General features: G+C 32.8%; 1 protein-coding gene across 1 annotated transcript in view; it reads right to left on the bottom strand.

Moving 5' to 3' along the window:
• Positions 1–2,793: 2,793 nt before the first annotated feature.
• The window catches only part of LOC142329504 (peptidoglycan-recognition protein LF-like), a 106,115-nt gene continuing 95,807 nt past the window's right edge, over positions 2,794–13,101 (bottom strand). Inside the window, exon 4 of the mRNA XM_075374179.1 lies at positions 2,794–8,118. Within this exon, the coding sequence (XP_075230294.1) occupies positions 7,547–8,118 (572 nt within the window). The 3' untranslated portion in view covers positions 2,794–7,546. The remainder of the gene's footprint in view (positions 8,119–13,101) is intronic.

The following is a 13,101-nucleotide window of genomic DNA, read 5'->3' as shown; positions in this document are numbered from 1 at the left end:
AAGTAAAATATGGCATTCAAATGGTGCGATGCTTGAAGAAGGAAAACAAAGGTTAATGCGTAGTTTGGACAATCGTGAAGATCGTTCTTGGCATAACAACCTGGGGGCAGACAGGCATGCGGCTGAGAGCCTGGAGGGTTTCCCGTATGTGTGCAGGTTGCCTGGGTGCGATGAGGTCATGGACACTCCACTCCGATTGTGACCCGTAAGGCAAGTATGATGTAGAGTTTGACTGTCTGTGAGGTGTTTGTTTATGTGATTGGATGTGACTGGCTCTGATGTGATATGTGAAGTGGCGGCGTGAGGTATGTGTCTGTTGACTGTGGTGTCTGAATATGTGTGAGGACATATTCCCCTTCCTTAAGTAATGCACATCAGCTGTACTAGGAAGGCTGGGTAGCCAGGGGTGGAGGTTTAGTCAGTAGTGCGCAGGAACACGTACGCATTTAATGACACCTTGTGGAAGCTGTTAGTGAGTCTGACACTGCCCAGGTGCCCGTAAATGGAATTCCTCCACCTCTAAAAAAAAATTTAATAAAATCTATCTCTAACAATCAGATTTTTAAACATTTAAAACATCCTGATAAATATTATTCTGTAAAGTAAGGATAAAATGCCAAAGCTTAAAGGGAAATTTTAAATTAAAAAATGGTTTCTATAGATCATCAAATTTAAACTACAATAACTGCAGCAGTTTTCTTTGATATTTTTGGCAAAAAAAAAAAACAGTGGATAGTGATCATTGTATTTACATTCTAGTAGGGATTAATTAAGAAGTACAGCTCTACCTGACAAGTATGGCATCATTAATCATAATATGTAGCCACTGGACAGGAAACTGAACTCACAAGCACCTTTCTCCACCAGATCACAACAAGGGTACACTGGCACAGTAGATCATAACATCCTTATTATGAAATTAACAAGTTCCAAGCTACATCCATAGGATTGAAATGAAGAAGAATGGGTAAAAGGTAAAATAAGTGTAAAAAAAAAAAGGTGATGTAATTTCTTAGCACTAAACAAATAACCCCACCCAGAAGATTAAGACACTCTCCCAGCAGCAAGTGACATGATCCACCTATAATCCCTTGGGGAATCAGAGGGTTTTATCCAGATTGGGAGAAACACACTATTTATTATTTACATTTAAATTTATATTTAACAGCTTAAAAACAAAAGGTTTTGAAAAAAAAATTGTTTTTACTCCAAAATTTAGTCACCTAAAACAAGTTCAAGTTACGTAAAGGTGCAATCTCATCCAGAATTGGATAGTGTATAGAATTCATTTAGGTAAACTCTTCAGCCAGTTCCCTCTGGAAGATAAGTGCAAAGAAGACATTTATTTAGCGAGTCAAAATGGTATTGCTTTTAACAAGTTTTTCATGATTTTTGAGAAGTTATAACTTTTGTATTAGTACAATACACAAGAAACTTTTTTATTTGCCATAAACATCTACAAAAATACTGCAAGTTGTGCAAATTTGAGATTTTTATCATCAGCTGCATCAGAGTTAATTGAAGCCAAAATTGAATTAAAAAGAAAATTAATTTTCAAAAATTCATAAAAGTTTAGGGGTAAGTTGTCACCTATTAATGTTACTTGTGGTAAAACTACTAACATATACCTACATAAAAAAAAAAAAAAAATTCAAACTGTGTATGCCATCCCTGCCTATTGAAAAAATTACCAAAGTGAAATTTCACCAATTTTCATGTTCAACTTTATTGGTAATTTTCTCATAGAAAGAAGAGAAATAAACAACTGGACCAATATTTTATCTTGAGTAAATATGAATAGATTGCTTTTTGTTTCACCCTTCCAGGACCAATAGTTATTTAGTTATGATTTTATTTTCTTAAACCCTTACAATCACAAAGATAAGTATGTGCACCATAACAAAAATGGCCACCACAGGTAAACTGCTTTAATAAAAAATTAAAAAAAAAAATTATTTAAGGTCCTGAGACATGTAGGAAACAAGTGGGAAAGTTTCAATTTTTTTTGAATTGGTCAAGCAACCACCCTTGGGTCACTTCAAATGGATTGACCCACAGGGAGATAATTCAAAATCAACACTTTCTAATCTAGACCACTGAACCTTATGTACAGCTTATAATATTTTAAATATTGTGTTTTTTAGTTTTCAATTTAATTATTTAATTATAATTAAATAATATATTGTTCTAGCATAACTTTTAAAGTTAAGAGAGGTTTTTTTTTTAATTAACCTTCTTTAGTTACAGTTATTAACCTTACAAAAGTTAATTCATTAAATTAAAAGATATATCTAGAAAACTGAAGAAAATACAATAAATAATGAAATAAATTGTAAATTATTTCATTATTTATTGTACTTTTGTTCAGACTAACTCGGTGATATGATACACCAGATGTTTGTGTAACATAACAAATTTTGTACACAGATGTAAACAGTTATGATTCTACTCATAAGTATTTGCAGTATAAGAAATATTGCATGCTGGGAATCAAATACGGTTAAATAAAACTTATATGATATGGATAAGTTTCACTCAAATTTTTTGTTTAACATCAATTTACCATGAGTTGTTTAAAAAAAAAAAATACTGATACTTAAAAAGGGTAATTTATTTATGTTATTCCTACAATATTAATTACATTTTACTGTAAACTGTTAAATCAAAATTTTCTGTTTAAAAATTCTATTTCTTTTAAGTTGATTTCGTAGAGTATTAACAGTTATAACCATTAAATTTCCCTAACTTCATTATTCAAGGAGCAACCATAAATAAATAAAATTACACATTAAAATTCTTTTATATATTTATTTATTCTCATCTGTTACAATGCATTATCACTATTGAGATGTCAAATTAATTATATACATATTAACAACACACTGTTGAACAATAAGTCTATATGTTTATAAAGTTTTCGCGCACATATTTCTTAAAATTCAACTTAAAATTACTTCAAGTAATTTTTCCCTTCATTAATATTATATCTTATTTTGCTTCTTTTTTTTTTAAATCCTAAGATTTTCTTTTCTTTTGTAAAAAATAATCAAAATATAATAAAATTTTCATAACAAATTTTTGAGTTTTTTATTAATTTAAATTCTCTATCTGAAAGTTTTGTACTGCCAGCAAAGTAGAAATAGAAAAATATCAATTTTTTTAATAATTTATATTTATTGAAAAAAACTTATGGTAGATTGTCATTATTTTAATGCATTCCTATTTCTTTACACACTCTCATGAATAATTCTGTAGTAATCAATATGTCGTACAAATATAAGTACATTAAAAATATTTTAAAAAATGCCAAACTAATAATCTTATTTTTCAAAAGTAAACTTATAATCAGTGTACACTGAAATGTATATCTGCTTTTATTTATTATCTGCTTTTATTATTTATTATTTAATGTCTTTTGAAAATTATTTTTAATAACCAACATTACCCTGTGTCTCTCTAGTTGTCTTTTTCTGTCTACTACCCAGAAGGAAGAATTTGATTAACTTTAAATTAAAAATAAAAGTCATATATCAAAGCTATTTAACATTTTTATTTGCTTTCTTGCATGTGTCATGGATCTCTTTCTATGTACTCCTACTGAATCAATCACAAAAAAATATATACATGAGAGGGAAGAGTGAAGTGGACCCTACAGAATAAATAAAGAAGAATACAACCTCACTGAGATTAACCTGGGACCAGGGTTATAAGATCGTGGCTGGCAAGCTAGGAAGGAGACTTCCGGCAATGGCAGAGAATCAAGTGCAGGAGTGTTTGAGAGAATTGTTTCCTGAAGGTAGAGACCCGATAAGGGAAGAGCTAACAATCGATGGAGTGACAACATTAAGAATAGATGAGCTCATTGGGATCGGGAGGAAGATGAGATTGCATAAGAGTCATGGTCCCAACGTATACTGGTTGAAGTGGTGTGGATGTTGGTCGATTTGGCACCAGTTTAGATACTAGGGGTAATGAACCACATGCTAGCCCAGAAACATATTCCAGTTGACTGGAAGAAGGCAAGATTTTTGCTGATAAAAAAGCCCGGAGTAGAAAATATAGCAAGATCATGTAGGCTGATTTGTCTAATTAACAATTGTAAATTATTCTAACAGATGTTTGAATATTTATTTTTGAAGCAAGATTACAGGCTAACATAGAACACCTGGGAGGATTGAGCCCAAGACAATGGGTATAGAACAGGCTGGTCGACAGTTTATGCTGTAAAAGAAGTGATTCGGATAGCAGATGAGACCGCCAAAGGTATATGGAGAACAAGAGAGATACCTGCTATGATCGTATTAGAAGTTTTAAATGCGCTTAAAAGCCTGAGTTGGGAGGCTATATTTGTAACACACAGATACAGAGGAGTAGAAAGTTATCTTAGGAAGACAATTCAAGAGTACTTGCAGAACCGATATATAATTTGTTGCCAAGGAGGGAGTATAGCAGAATACAAGGTTACATAAGGAGTCCCCCAGGGTTCAGTCCTGAGGCCGCTTTTATGGTGTACAGTGCACGATGAAGTACTGGAGATGAATTAATGAATTACCCAGAAGCCCTGTAACACCACTGGCTTTTGGAGATGACTTGGCCTTAGTTGTTAGGGCCAGTTAAGAAGAAGAGGTGGCAGCTGTGGCTAACACAGCGATAGAGATGATTAGTGAATGGATGGCCGAGAAAGGGTTACAACTGTCAAGCAGAAAATCACAAGTGATGTTGATGAGTAAACAAAGAATAAGACCAGTGCTGATTAAGTTAGATGGTAACCCAGTTCAACAGGTTTCAGAAGTAAAATACTTGAGTATATGGATAAACAGATGTAGGACCTTTTCAACTCATCTCCTAGAAACTTGTACCAAAGCAGGAAGAATGGTCAAAAACTTGAGCATGCTTTAACGAACATGGCTAGACCGTGATCATCAAGAAGAAAGTTGTTCGCACATGTGATCAATTCGGTGCTCCTCTATGGTGCACCAGCCTGGGCTAAAGCATTAGCTATCGAACATTACAGAAGAAGTATAGATGAGGTGCAACAACGTATGGCCCTTTGGGTGGCATCAGCATATATTCTTCAATCTCAATGGAAGCTTCAATGGTTATAGCGGGAATACCCCCACTGAAACAGTAGGCCAAGATGAGGAAAAGGGTGGCTGAGAAGGAACGGAGGGCACGGCCTGGAATAACATGAACGGGGAGTGGTAAGCCAGATGGGAAGTCACAACTAACGGGAAATGGACGTATCGAGTGATAAAAAGGATAATACCCTGGGCCGAGAGGGAATTTGGGAAGCTCAGTTATTGGCTTACCCAGTTCCTGACCGGTCACGGGGAGTTCAGAACGCGGAGAGCTGAGAACAAAGAATGCCCCTATTGTGGGGAGATCGATACCCCCGATCATGTCATTTTTCAATGCCACAGGTGGGCGATTCAGAGGAAAGAGATAGAAGGCATAGTGAGCCTGATAGAGTCAGACAATGTTGTGGATAGGATGTTGACCGATGAAAAAGAGTTCCAGGTAATAGCCAAACATATTTTGGCGGTATATTGGAGAAAAGAGGAGATGGCAAGGCGGGTGAGGGATAGCCCCTTATGAAGTCCATCTGGGTTTGCTTGGGTGGGTGGCAGCAAGGAAGTGGGGGGGGGGATTCCAGATCCTCTCGTTTCTAAAATTTCAGAGAAAACAACACCTGGAATAAAACTAAAAAGACTTATACCGACAGGGGGCCAGAAATGGTAACCCCTGTTAAAGTGGGCTATGAAAAGACCCGAACTGGCAGGAAGACCAGTGCTGACTCAAACTCCTGTTTGAGTGGGCAATGAAAAGACAGACCTAGCAGAAGGCCAGTAATGTTATCCCCTGTTTGAGTGGGCAATAAAACAAAAAATCCAATCTGCAGCCTGACCTGTCATACTGGACGTTCAGCTGGTAGGCAGGAAGGGCCGTATGAATTTAAAGGATACGCCCCTGCATTGAGCCATGCTTAATTGCTGATCCAATACAGAAGTATAGAGAAAAAACCTCAGAGCTTAAATTTAATTATATTGTATATTTTCATTTTGCTATGTGCAAAATACCAATAAGTATAAATTATGAACAAATTGTTATTACTAATGCCAAGCTAAAATATTTATAATCATGTATTTAATTTTAACTTTCTATTTTTAATTTGAATTTATTAAATTTTATTTGTTCTGTTGGTTGAATAAAAAGTAAAATGCTTAGTACAAGTAATAGGCAGTATATGATAGACCTGCATCTATCTCAAGTCCAGTATTTTCAGATGGCAAAACTGATTACTCAACTGATGCCTTTATGCATTGCATCTTCAGTTTTTATATTGGTGTCTTCAGTTATGCATAAGGTACAATACACTAGGTAACAGAGGAAAGTAACAATTTATACAATGCTGTTTATAATAAGACAATGAAGAATCTACCAAGTGGTTATTGGAAGACTTGATCCCCAAGTTAAACGTTAAAAAAATTAAAGAAAAATCTGTTAAGAAATTTTTTTTAAATTTACATATCTAAAGGTCTTTTTCTAAGTACACCATTCTCTATTAGTAAATAACATGAAAATATTTGCTCAGAAAGGGAATAGGAGCCCCTACTGTAAAATATTTCTTAAAAATGTTTTTACAATTGTATTGGAGGTTTAATTAATGTCTGATAAATTATTGGTAAAATTCATACAAGTTAGCAAATGCCAAAAATCTATTTTTTAATGAGAGGAATCCCTTCTTTATAAATGATGTTAAAACATATTTGGATTAAAAATGATTAACATCATAAGTTCATGTTACAATTAAAAATGAAATTATTTCTACTCTATTGTATCAGTAAAATAATTTTGGCTGTTGTGTGCATAATGTTTAAACATACTAACCCAGTTTGATAAAATGGGTAAATATAAGAATGAAATACCAAGATATAAAAAAAATAAAATCTCAGCAATTTTTAGACAAGCCTTAACATTAATAATACTAGATACAAAAAACTTGTATTAAACAATAAAACTTGTTTATTAAATATTTGATATCTTCAAGAATCTTATCTTGATAAATAACAAACCAAAATTAAATCTTGATTCCTAAATTTCCTTGAACCTTGTAGCTGTCATACAAAATATGATTACTTCATAACTAAATGTCATAACCAATTACAGAGTAATCTAGGGAAATTTATATCTTTTTACATTTCAGTAAGTAAAATAATTCAGATGAAATAGCAGTTTGGGAAATAATATGAAATGTATATTGGTATTTTTTTCTTTAAATCCTAATTTTTTCCATCTCACTTATTTATCACTCAGTAAAGTAATAATAATTCTACTGTAGAGTAGGATACATACATACATACAAATATGTTACATTTTAACCTATTTAAAATGTTATGGTTTGAATTCAAAACATAAACATATCTTCATTAAACATAGAAAAAACGCAGTTTGAAATCCTAATGAGTATTCTTTAATAACGAAAAGACCTGGTATTAATCATCCAGTGAAATTAGATATACTCAAGCACATTTTCTTAATATTAGTGCTAATTTTTTTTCTGTATGAAGCATTTACTTTTTATCTGTTCTGTAGACCAATGAGGCCAGTTTTTAATTATTTTAATTACATTTTCACCAGGACTGTTAGTCGATTTTAATGTGTTAGCACTGTATAATCTATAGTCTTTTGATAATTTTTCACTCTCAACTCCTGCTTCAATTAAATATTTTAGAGCTTTCATTTGATTTTCAGAAGGTTCATTCTTTGAAAAATCACCAATTAAGCCAATTCCAAGCGAACAATAATTGTAAGGATACGTATGTGCTCCAACATATTCCCAGCTTCGTCCAACATAAACATAGCCATCACCACCAATAAGAAAATTATATCCTATATCATTGAAATTTCGATTTTCCATATGGTCTTCTTGTATGTTTAATACTCTACTACCGCATTTAACAATGGAAAAACAACTTGGTGTTTCTGTATGCTGAATCGAAATGTATGGTATTGGATGTACCATCTGTGCTAATTCACCATCTGGTGGATGTGCCATCCAGTCAATTCTTTGAATGATATGCAGACCATCGCTTAACAAGACCTTGTCATTATCATCTACTAAAAAACAAAAAAACAAAAGATAAATCAATAATCTATATATTTATAGTTTTCTTAATTTAAAACCATTTTTAAAATATAAATTATTGAAAATAGTATAAAAGAAACTTCCATAAAAGATTGATAGCATTGCACTTTGTATATAATTCAAACTTCCATACTACATTCCATTTAATAAATTAATATCAGGAGGGGTATCCTGTCACAAAAAAACTTTCTGCCAAACTCTACTTATTACCACCCCCACCTTACTCCATGAAAAATGGATGTTAAAACAAAAAAAACAAATAAAATAAGCCTGTCACAGCAGACAGAATATTCCTGAATAAAAAAGTCTGTTAGAACAATTGAAAAAGGCGTAAAGGAAAAATATCAATTCTTCAATGGTAACATCATGAGAATGTATGAGGAGAGAATAGTTAAAAGAATACTAGAATTCATAGAAAATAGAAAGACTCAAACAACAATACAAGAAGGTAGTCAAGGACATGAAAGAACACAATGTAAAAAAAAAGAAAATGAAAAAATGAAAGAAGGCAAAAAATGAACCATAAAATGAAAGAATACCAGGCATGCAGAAATTCACAAAAGTAGTAAATAGTTAATCATAGTCCTTACATGCTCTAACAGAGAGAAAAAAATCATCTCAACTCTTTTTCTGGTATAATTCAATATCTAAAATTTGTACTATTTATTTCATGTAATATTTTTCTTGTTAAGATATTTTAAACAAATAGGGAAACTATTAATTGTTTAGAATTGTGCTGATTAATTTGAGGGATTAAACTTTTGCCAGGTTTTACAAGAGATATTAGCTCACAATATACAAATGCATTCAGTCCATTTGTTTATATCTATGTGCATGTATTCAATTATTCATTGTCAGTATTGTTTCGTAAATTTCTTTGGCACATTTATATTCATTCAGCTAATTTAATAGTATAATAATCTAATTTTATAGAATATATGGCTATCTAGGGTGAAATATTGAGTCTCAAATATATTTTTAGATTTTCAAACACAGCAGAAATGTGTAAGGATTGTTGCATACAAAATTAGAACCCAAGACAATATACGTAATACCAAAAATCACTTCTCAGCCAACATACATTTACTATATTAGTGATTCTCAACCTTTTTAACTCCATGACTCCCAAAAAGTAAAAAAGATCTATAATGAATATTTTGTGACCCTGACCCAATGAAACCTAGTTAAAACTACTAGCTGCATTGATAGCTATGAAAATACATAAATGAAGTGTACAAACATGAGGTTCTAACTTGATGTGTATGTTCTCCTTGCAATTTGGTCTATTAGCATAATATTTGCTGTGAGAGCGTCAGTTCGAACATGCACATGATTTTGAACACAATGTGCTCCCAGTAGTATAGAAGAATTTCAGAATTGTTCTCAGCAGTAAGGAATTTCAGAATGTTAGTTTAGTTTCAAATGCGAAGCTTGTGTCCATTGCCTTTTAAAGTTTTTAAAAGCATAGTTTCATTGAAAATAATAATAATTATTGAGATTTTGGTTTTTTTAGTGTGCAGTCAAATGAAGTAACTATTTTTTTTTCAATCCCATTCTTATGCAAAATTGTATAAATTCGTGAAAAAACAAGGTGGGCTATCTACATCCAGTGAATTGATTGGCAAAATGAAAAGAGTGTACGAGGCTCAGCTGATAAATTTTGCACAAATATGCATAACATGTTAATGAAAAGAGATATTGGTATGAAATAAAAAATGAATAAAAGTACAATACCTAGCTACAAAATGCAGCATTTATTTTTCAATATAATACTCATTTATACTGATACACTTTTCCCAACGTGTAACAAGTTTTTGCATTCTGTCACTGAAAAATTCTGGCGGTCTTTCTCGGAACAAAGTGGCCACAGCTTCCTTCACCTTATCATCGATGATGTAATGATTACTTTTGAGATGAGGGAATAAGTGAAAGTCACACGGAGCCAAATCCGACGAGTATGGCGGATGCGGAAAAGGCTCAAACTTCAGCTTGCGGATAGCCATCATAGAGTTAACGCGGTACCCATCGTGCACAGAATTTAGGGTAACCCAACTGCTCGACAATATGGCCTAGTTCTTTGGATATGTCTAACTGAATAGCGATTCGTTGTTGGATGATTCGTCGGTCACTTTGAAGCATATCGTCCACCTCCTTTCGATGTTTCTCGTCAGTCACAAACTACTCGTCCGCTGCGAGGTGCGTCCTCAATTGTCGCCTTACCAGCTTCACATTTGCGAAATTTCAACGCCCACCTATTCACAGTACTGCTGCCAACAGTTTCATTACCGTAAACCGCTTTTAAATTATGAAGAATGTTCGTAGGATTCACATTTTCTGCTGTTAAAAATTCGATCACCGCGCGCTGTTTTAATCGTATTGAGATATTGACTGTACTCGACTCCATTTCGGCTGCTGTTGAAAACAAACTGGTAAACGGATTTCAATGCATTATCGCAGGTTTGTAGAGAGGGATTTTAGCTATCATGCGCTGCTACGCCCAACTCGATAGAGCCTTTTATCTCCGTGTAGCACGCTAGTGTGCAAAATTTATCAGCCCAGCCTCGTACAGTGACACGTTATTTAAATTGTGATTTTACTCATTATATGGAAAACCATATTGCGTTGTTTGCTTTCAAGTCCTCTCCGAAGAGACCATGAAGTCATCAAAAATAATTTGACACCTGGAAACTAAACATCAGGACCACAAAAGCAAACCTTTGGAATTTTTCAAAAGAAAATAACATACTTTGAGAAATCAATTAACTTCTATTTGTAAATCAAATCATACTGATTCAAGTACACTTGAAGCATCTATTCTCGTAGCATTAAGAATAGCTTAAATGTCAAAACACCATACAATCACAAAAAAATCTCATACTGCCTGCTGCAATTGATATGGTCAGTGCTTTAATAGGAGTGGAAAAACCAACAAAACTAAAAGAAATTTCGTTTTCTATCAACACACTATCAAGGCGAATCAATGATATGGCTGCCGATATGCATGATCAGATAATTCAGCAAGTGAGTTCAAATGAATTTTTTATTCAATTTGATGAATCACGAGCTGTGGCAAACATTTCTTAGTTCTTATGTTTTGTGAAATATGAATGCGATAGAGAGAGATCAATCAAAGAAAATATGTTGTTTTGCAAATCAATAGCTGGTCATGCAATAGAACAATGTCTTTTTGAAGCTACTAAAATCTATAACATAGATTAGACAAAATGTATTGCAGTATGTAGTGTTGGTGCAAAGGCAATATCTGGAAAAAACACTAGATTTCAGAAAAAATTAAAAGATCGTCCTATAACAAGGACGAAATGAATTCACTGCTTCCATCACAGAGATGCTTTTACCACAAAAAATATACCGGAAAATCTCAAATAAATTCTTTGTAATGCTGTAAAAATGGTTAATTTTAATAAAAGTCAATCATTACAGAATAGTAGGCTGTTTGCTAAACAATAGGTGAAATGGGCGAAAAGAAGTCTCTTCCTTTTCATACAGAAGTCAGATGGTTATCGTGAGGAAAGTGTTATAACCCGGTAACTGGAATTGCGAGATGAATTAATATTATTTTTTCCAGGATAAACATAGGCCATTCTCAAATGTTTTCACAGAATAAAGAGTAAACATTGCAGTTGGCTTCCTTAGAGGATTATTTTCGGATTTAAACGACCTGGATGTGAATTTGCAAGACGGGCAAAGACTGTGACTTTGTGACAGACAAAGTTCATGCTTTCATTAACAATCTTGATATCTAGATTATTCGACTTCAAAGCAAACATTTTGATATGTTTTAACTCATTTCCGTTTATACTTAGAAATATTTTGATGAAGAAGACACTTCTATTCATCACAATTTGGATAGACTGAACATGCATTTGCGTGAGCTAAAACTACAGTTAGTATTTCCCGGAAGATAAAAATGATTTCTTAAACAGATGATACTGATTCCATTTAGTAAAATTTCTGTTGCAGCTGCTAAGTTACTAGTTGAGTCACAACCAGCTCATCGAAATGTCTGCCGATAAAACGTTACAACTACAATTAACGTCTGAAGATTAAGTTATGTATTGCTTGCTTGTCGAAGTGAGATAGAAATTTAGTCACAGAAGCATTGAAAATATTAATCGCTTTCGCACCACATCTCACCTCTGTAAAAAGGGGTTTTCGTCTATGGTCGCACTAAAACCTAAATATAAGAATTTTCTTTTATCACTATAAGAATTTTCAATTGTTTATTGAAAACAATTTGCTTTTGTGTGTTACTAATATAGATCCACATATGGAGAAACTTTTAAATAAAAAAACAAACGCAACTATTTCATTAATTTTTTTTACATGTGCACTTATAAATGTTTATAATAAATGATTTTTCTCATTGAATGATTTCATTACTGTTTACGTGTAAAGTTGTAGGCTAATTTCGGGAACCCCCTTTCATAACACAGCGACCCCTGTGGGGATCGCGACTTCCAATTTGAAAAACGGTGGTCTATATGGACATGAAACAAAGGTACATTTAGGTTAAGAAGGAAATGCAACTGACAATCATAGCCAAAATTTTCTTATTAAAATAAAATTAAAAACCCAACTTACAGTTACAAAAAAAAAAATTACTTGGATCTTTTTCGGAATTCTCCCCCCCCCAAAACACTTGTTTTTAACCAATGGGCCAAAAGTATTTTTAATATTCAATAAGAATTAGGTGGGAATATGCATGTTTCAAAACAGCAGGAAATATTGATATTAACAATAAACAAAGTTAGAGAAATAATCCGATAACACACTAACATGCTCTTTTATATCGATAATTTTAAACGTTCTCCATATTAACATATTTTACATATTAAAAATATAAGCTATATTGCAATTATAGATATAAATATAATAATCTACACTAGCTTCGATCGCTAACCTCGACTAATTAATAGTAATATTTTGATTATTAA

This window comes from Lycorma delicatula, chromosome 8 (assembly GCF_047948215.1).
Source record: "Lycorma delicatula isolate Av1 chromosome 8, ASM4794821v1, whole genome shotgun sequence".
NCBI lineage: Eukaryota > Metazoa > Arthropoda > Insecta > Hemiptera > Fulgoridae > Lycorma > Lycorma delicatula.
Note: the sequence above shows the minus strand (reverse complement) of the source record. Positions and strands in the feature narration are given on the sequence as shown.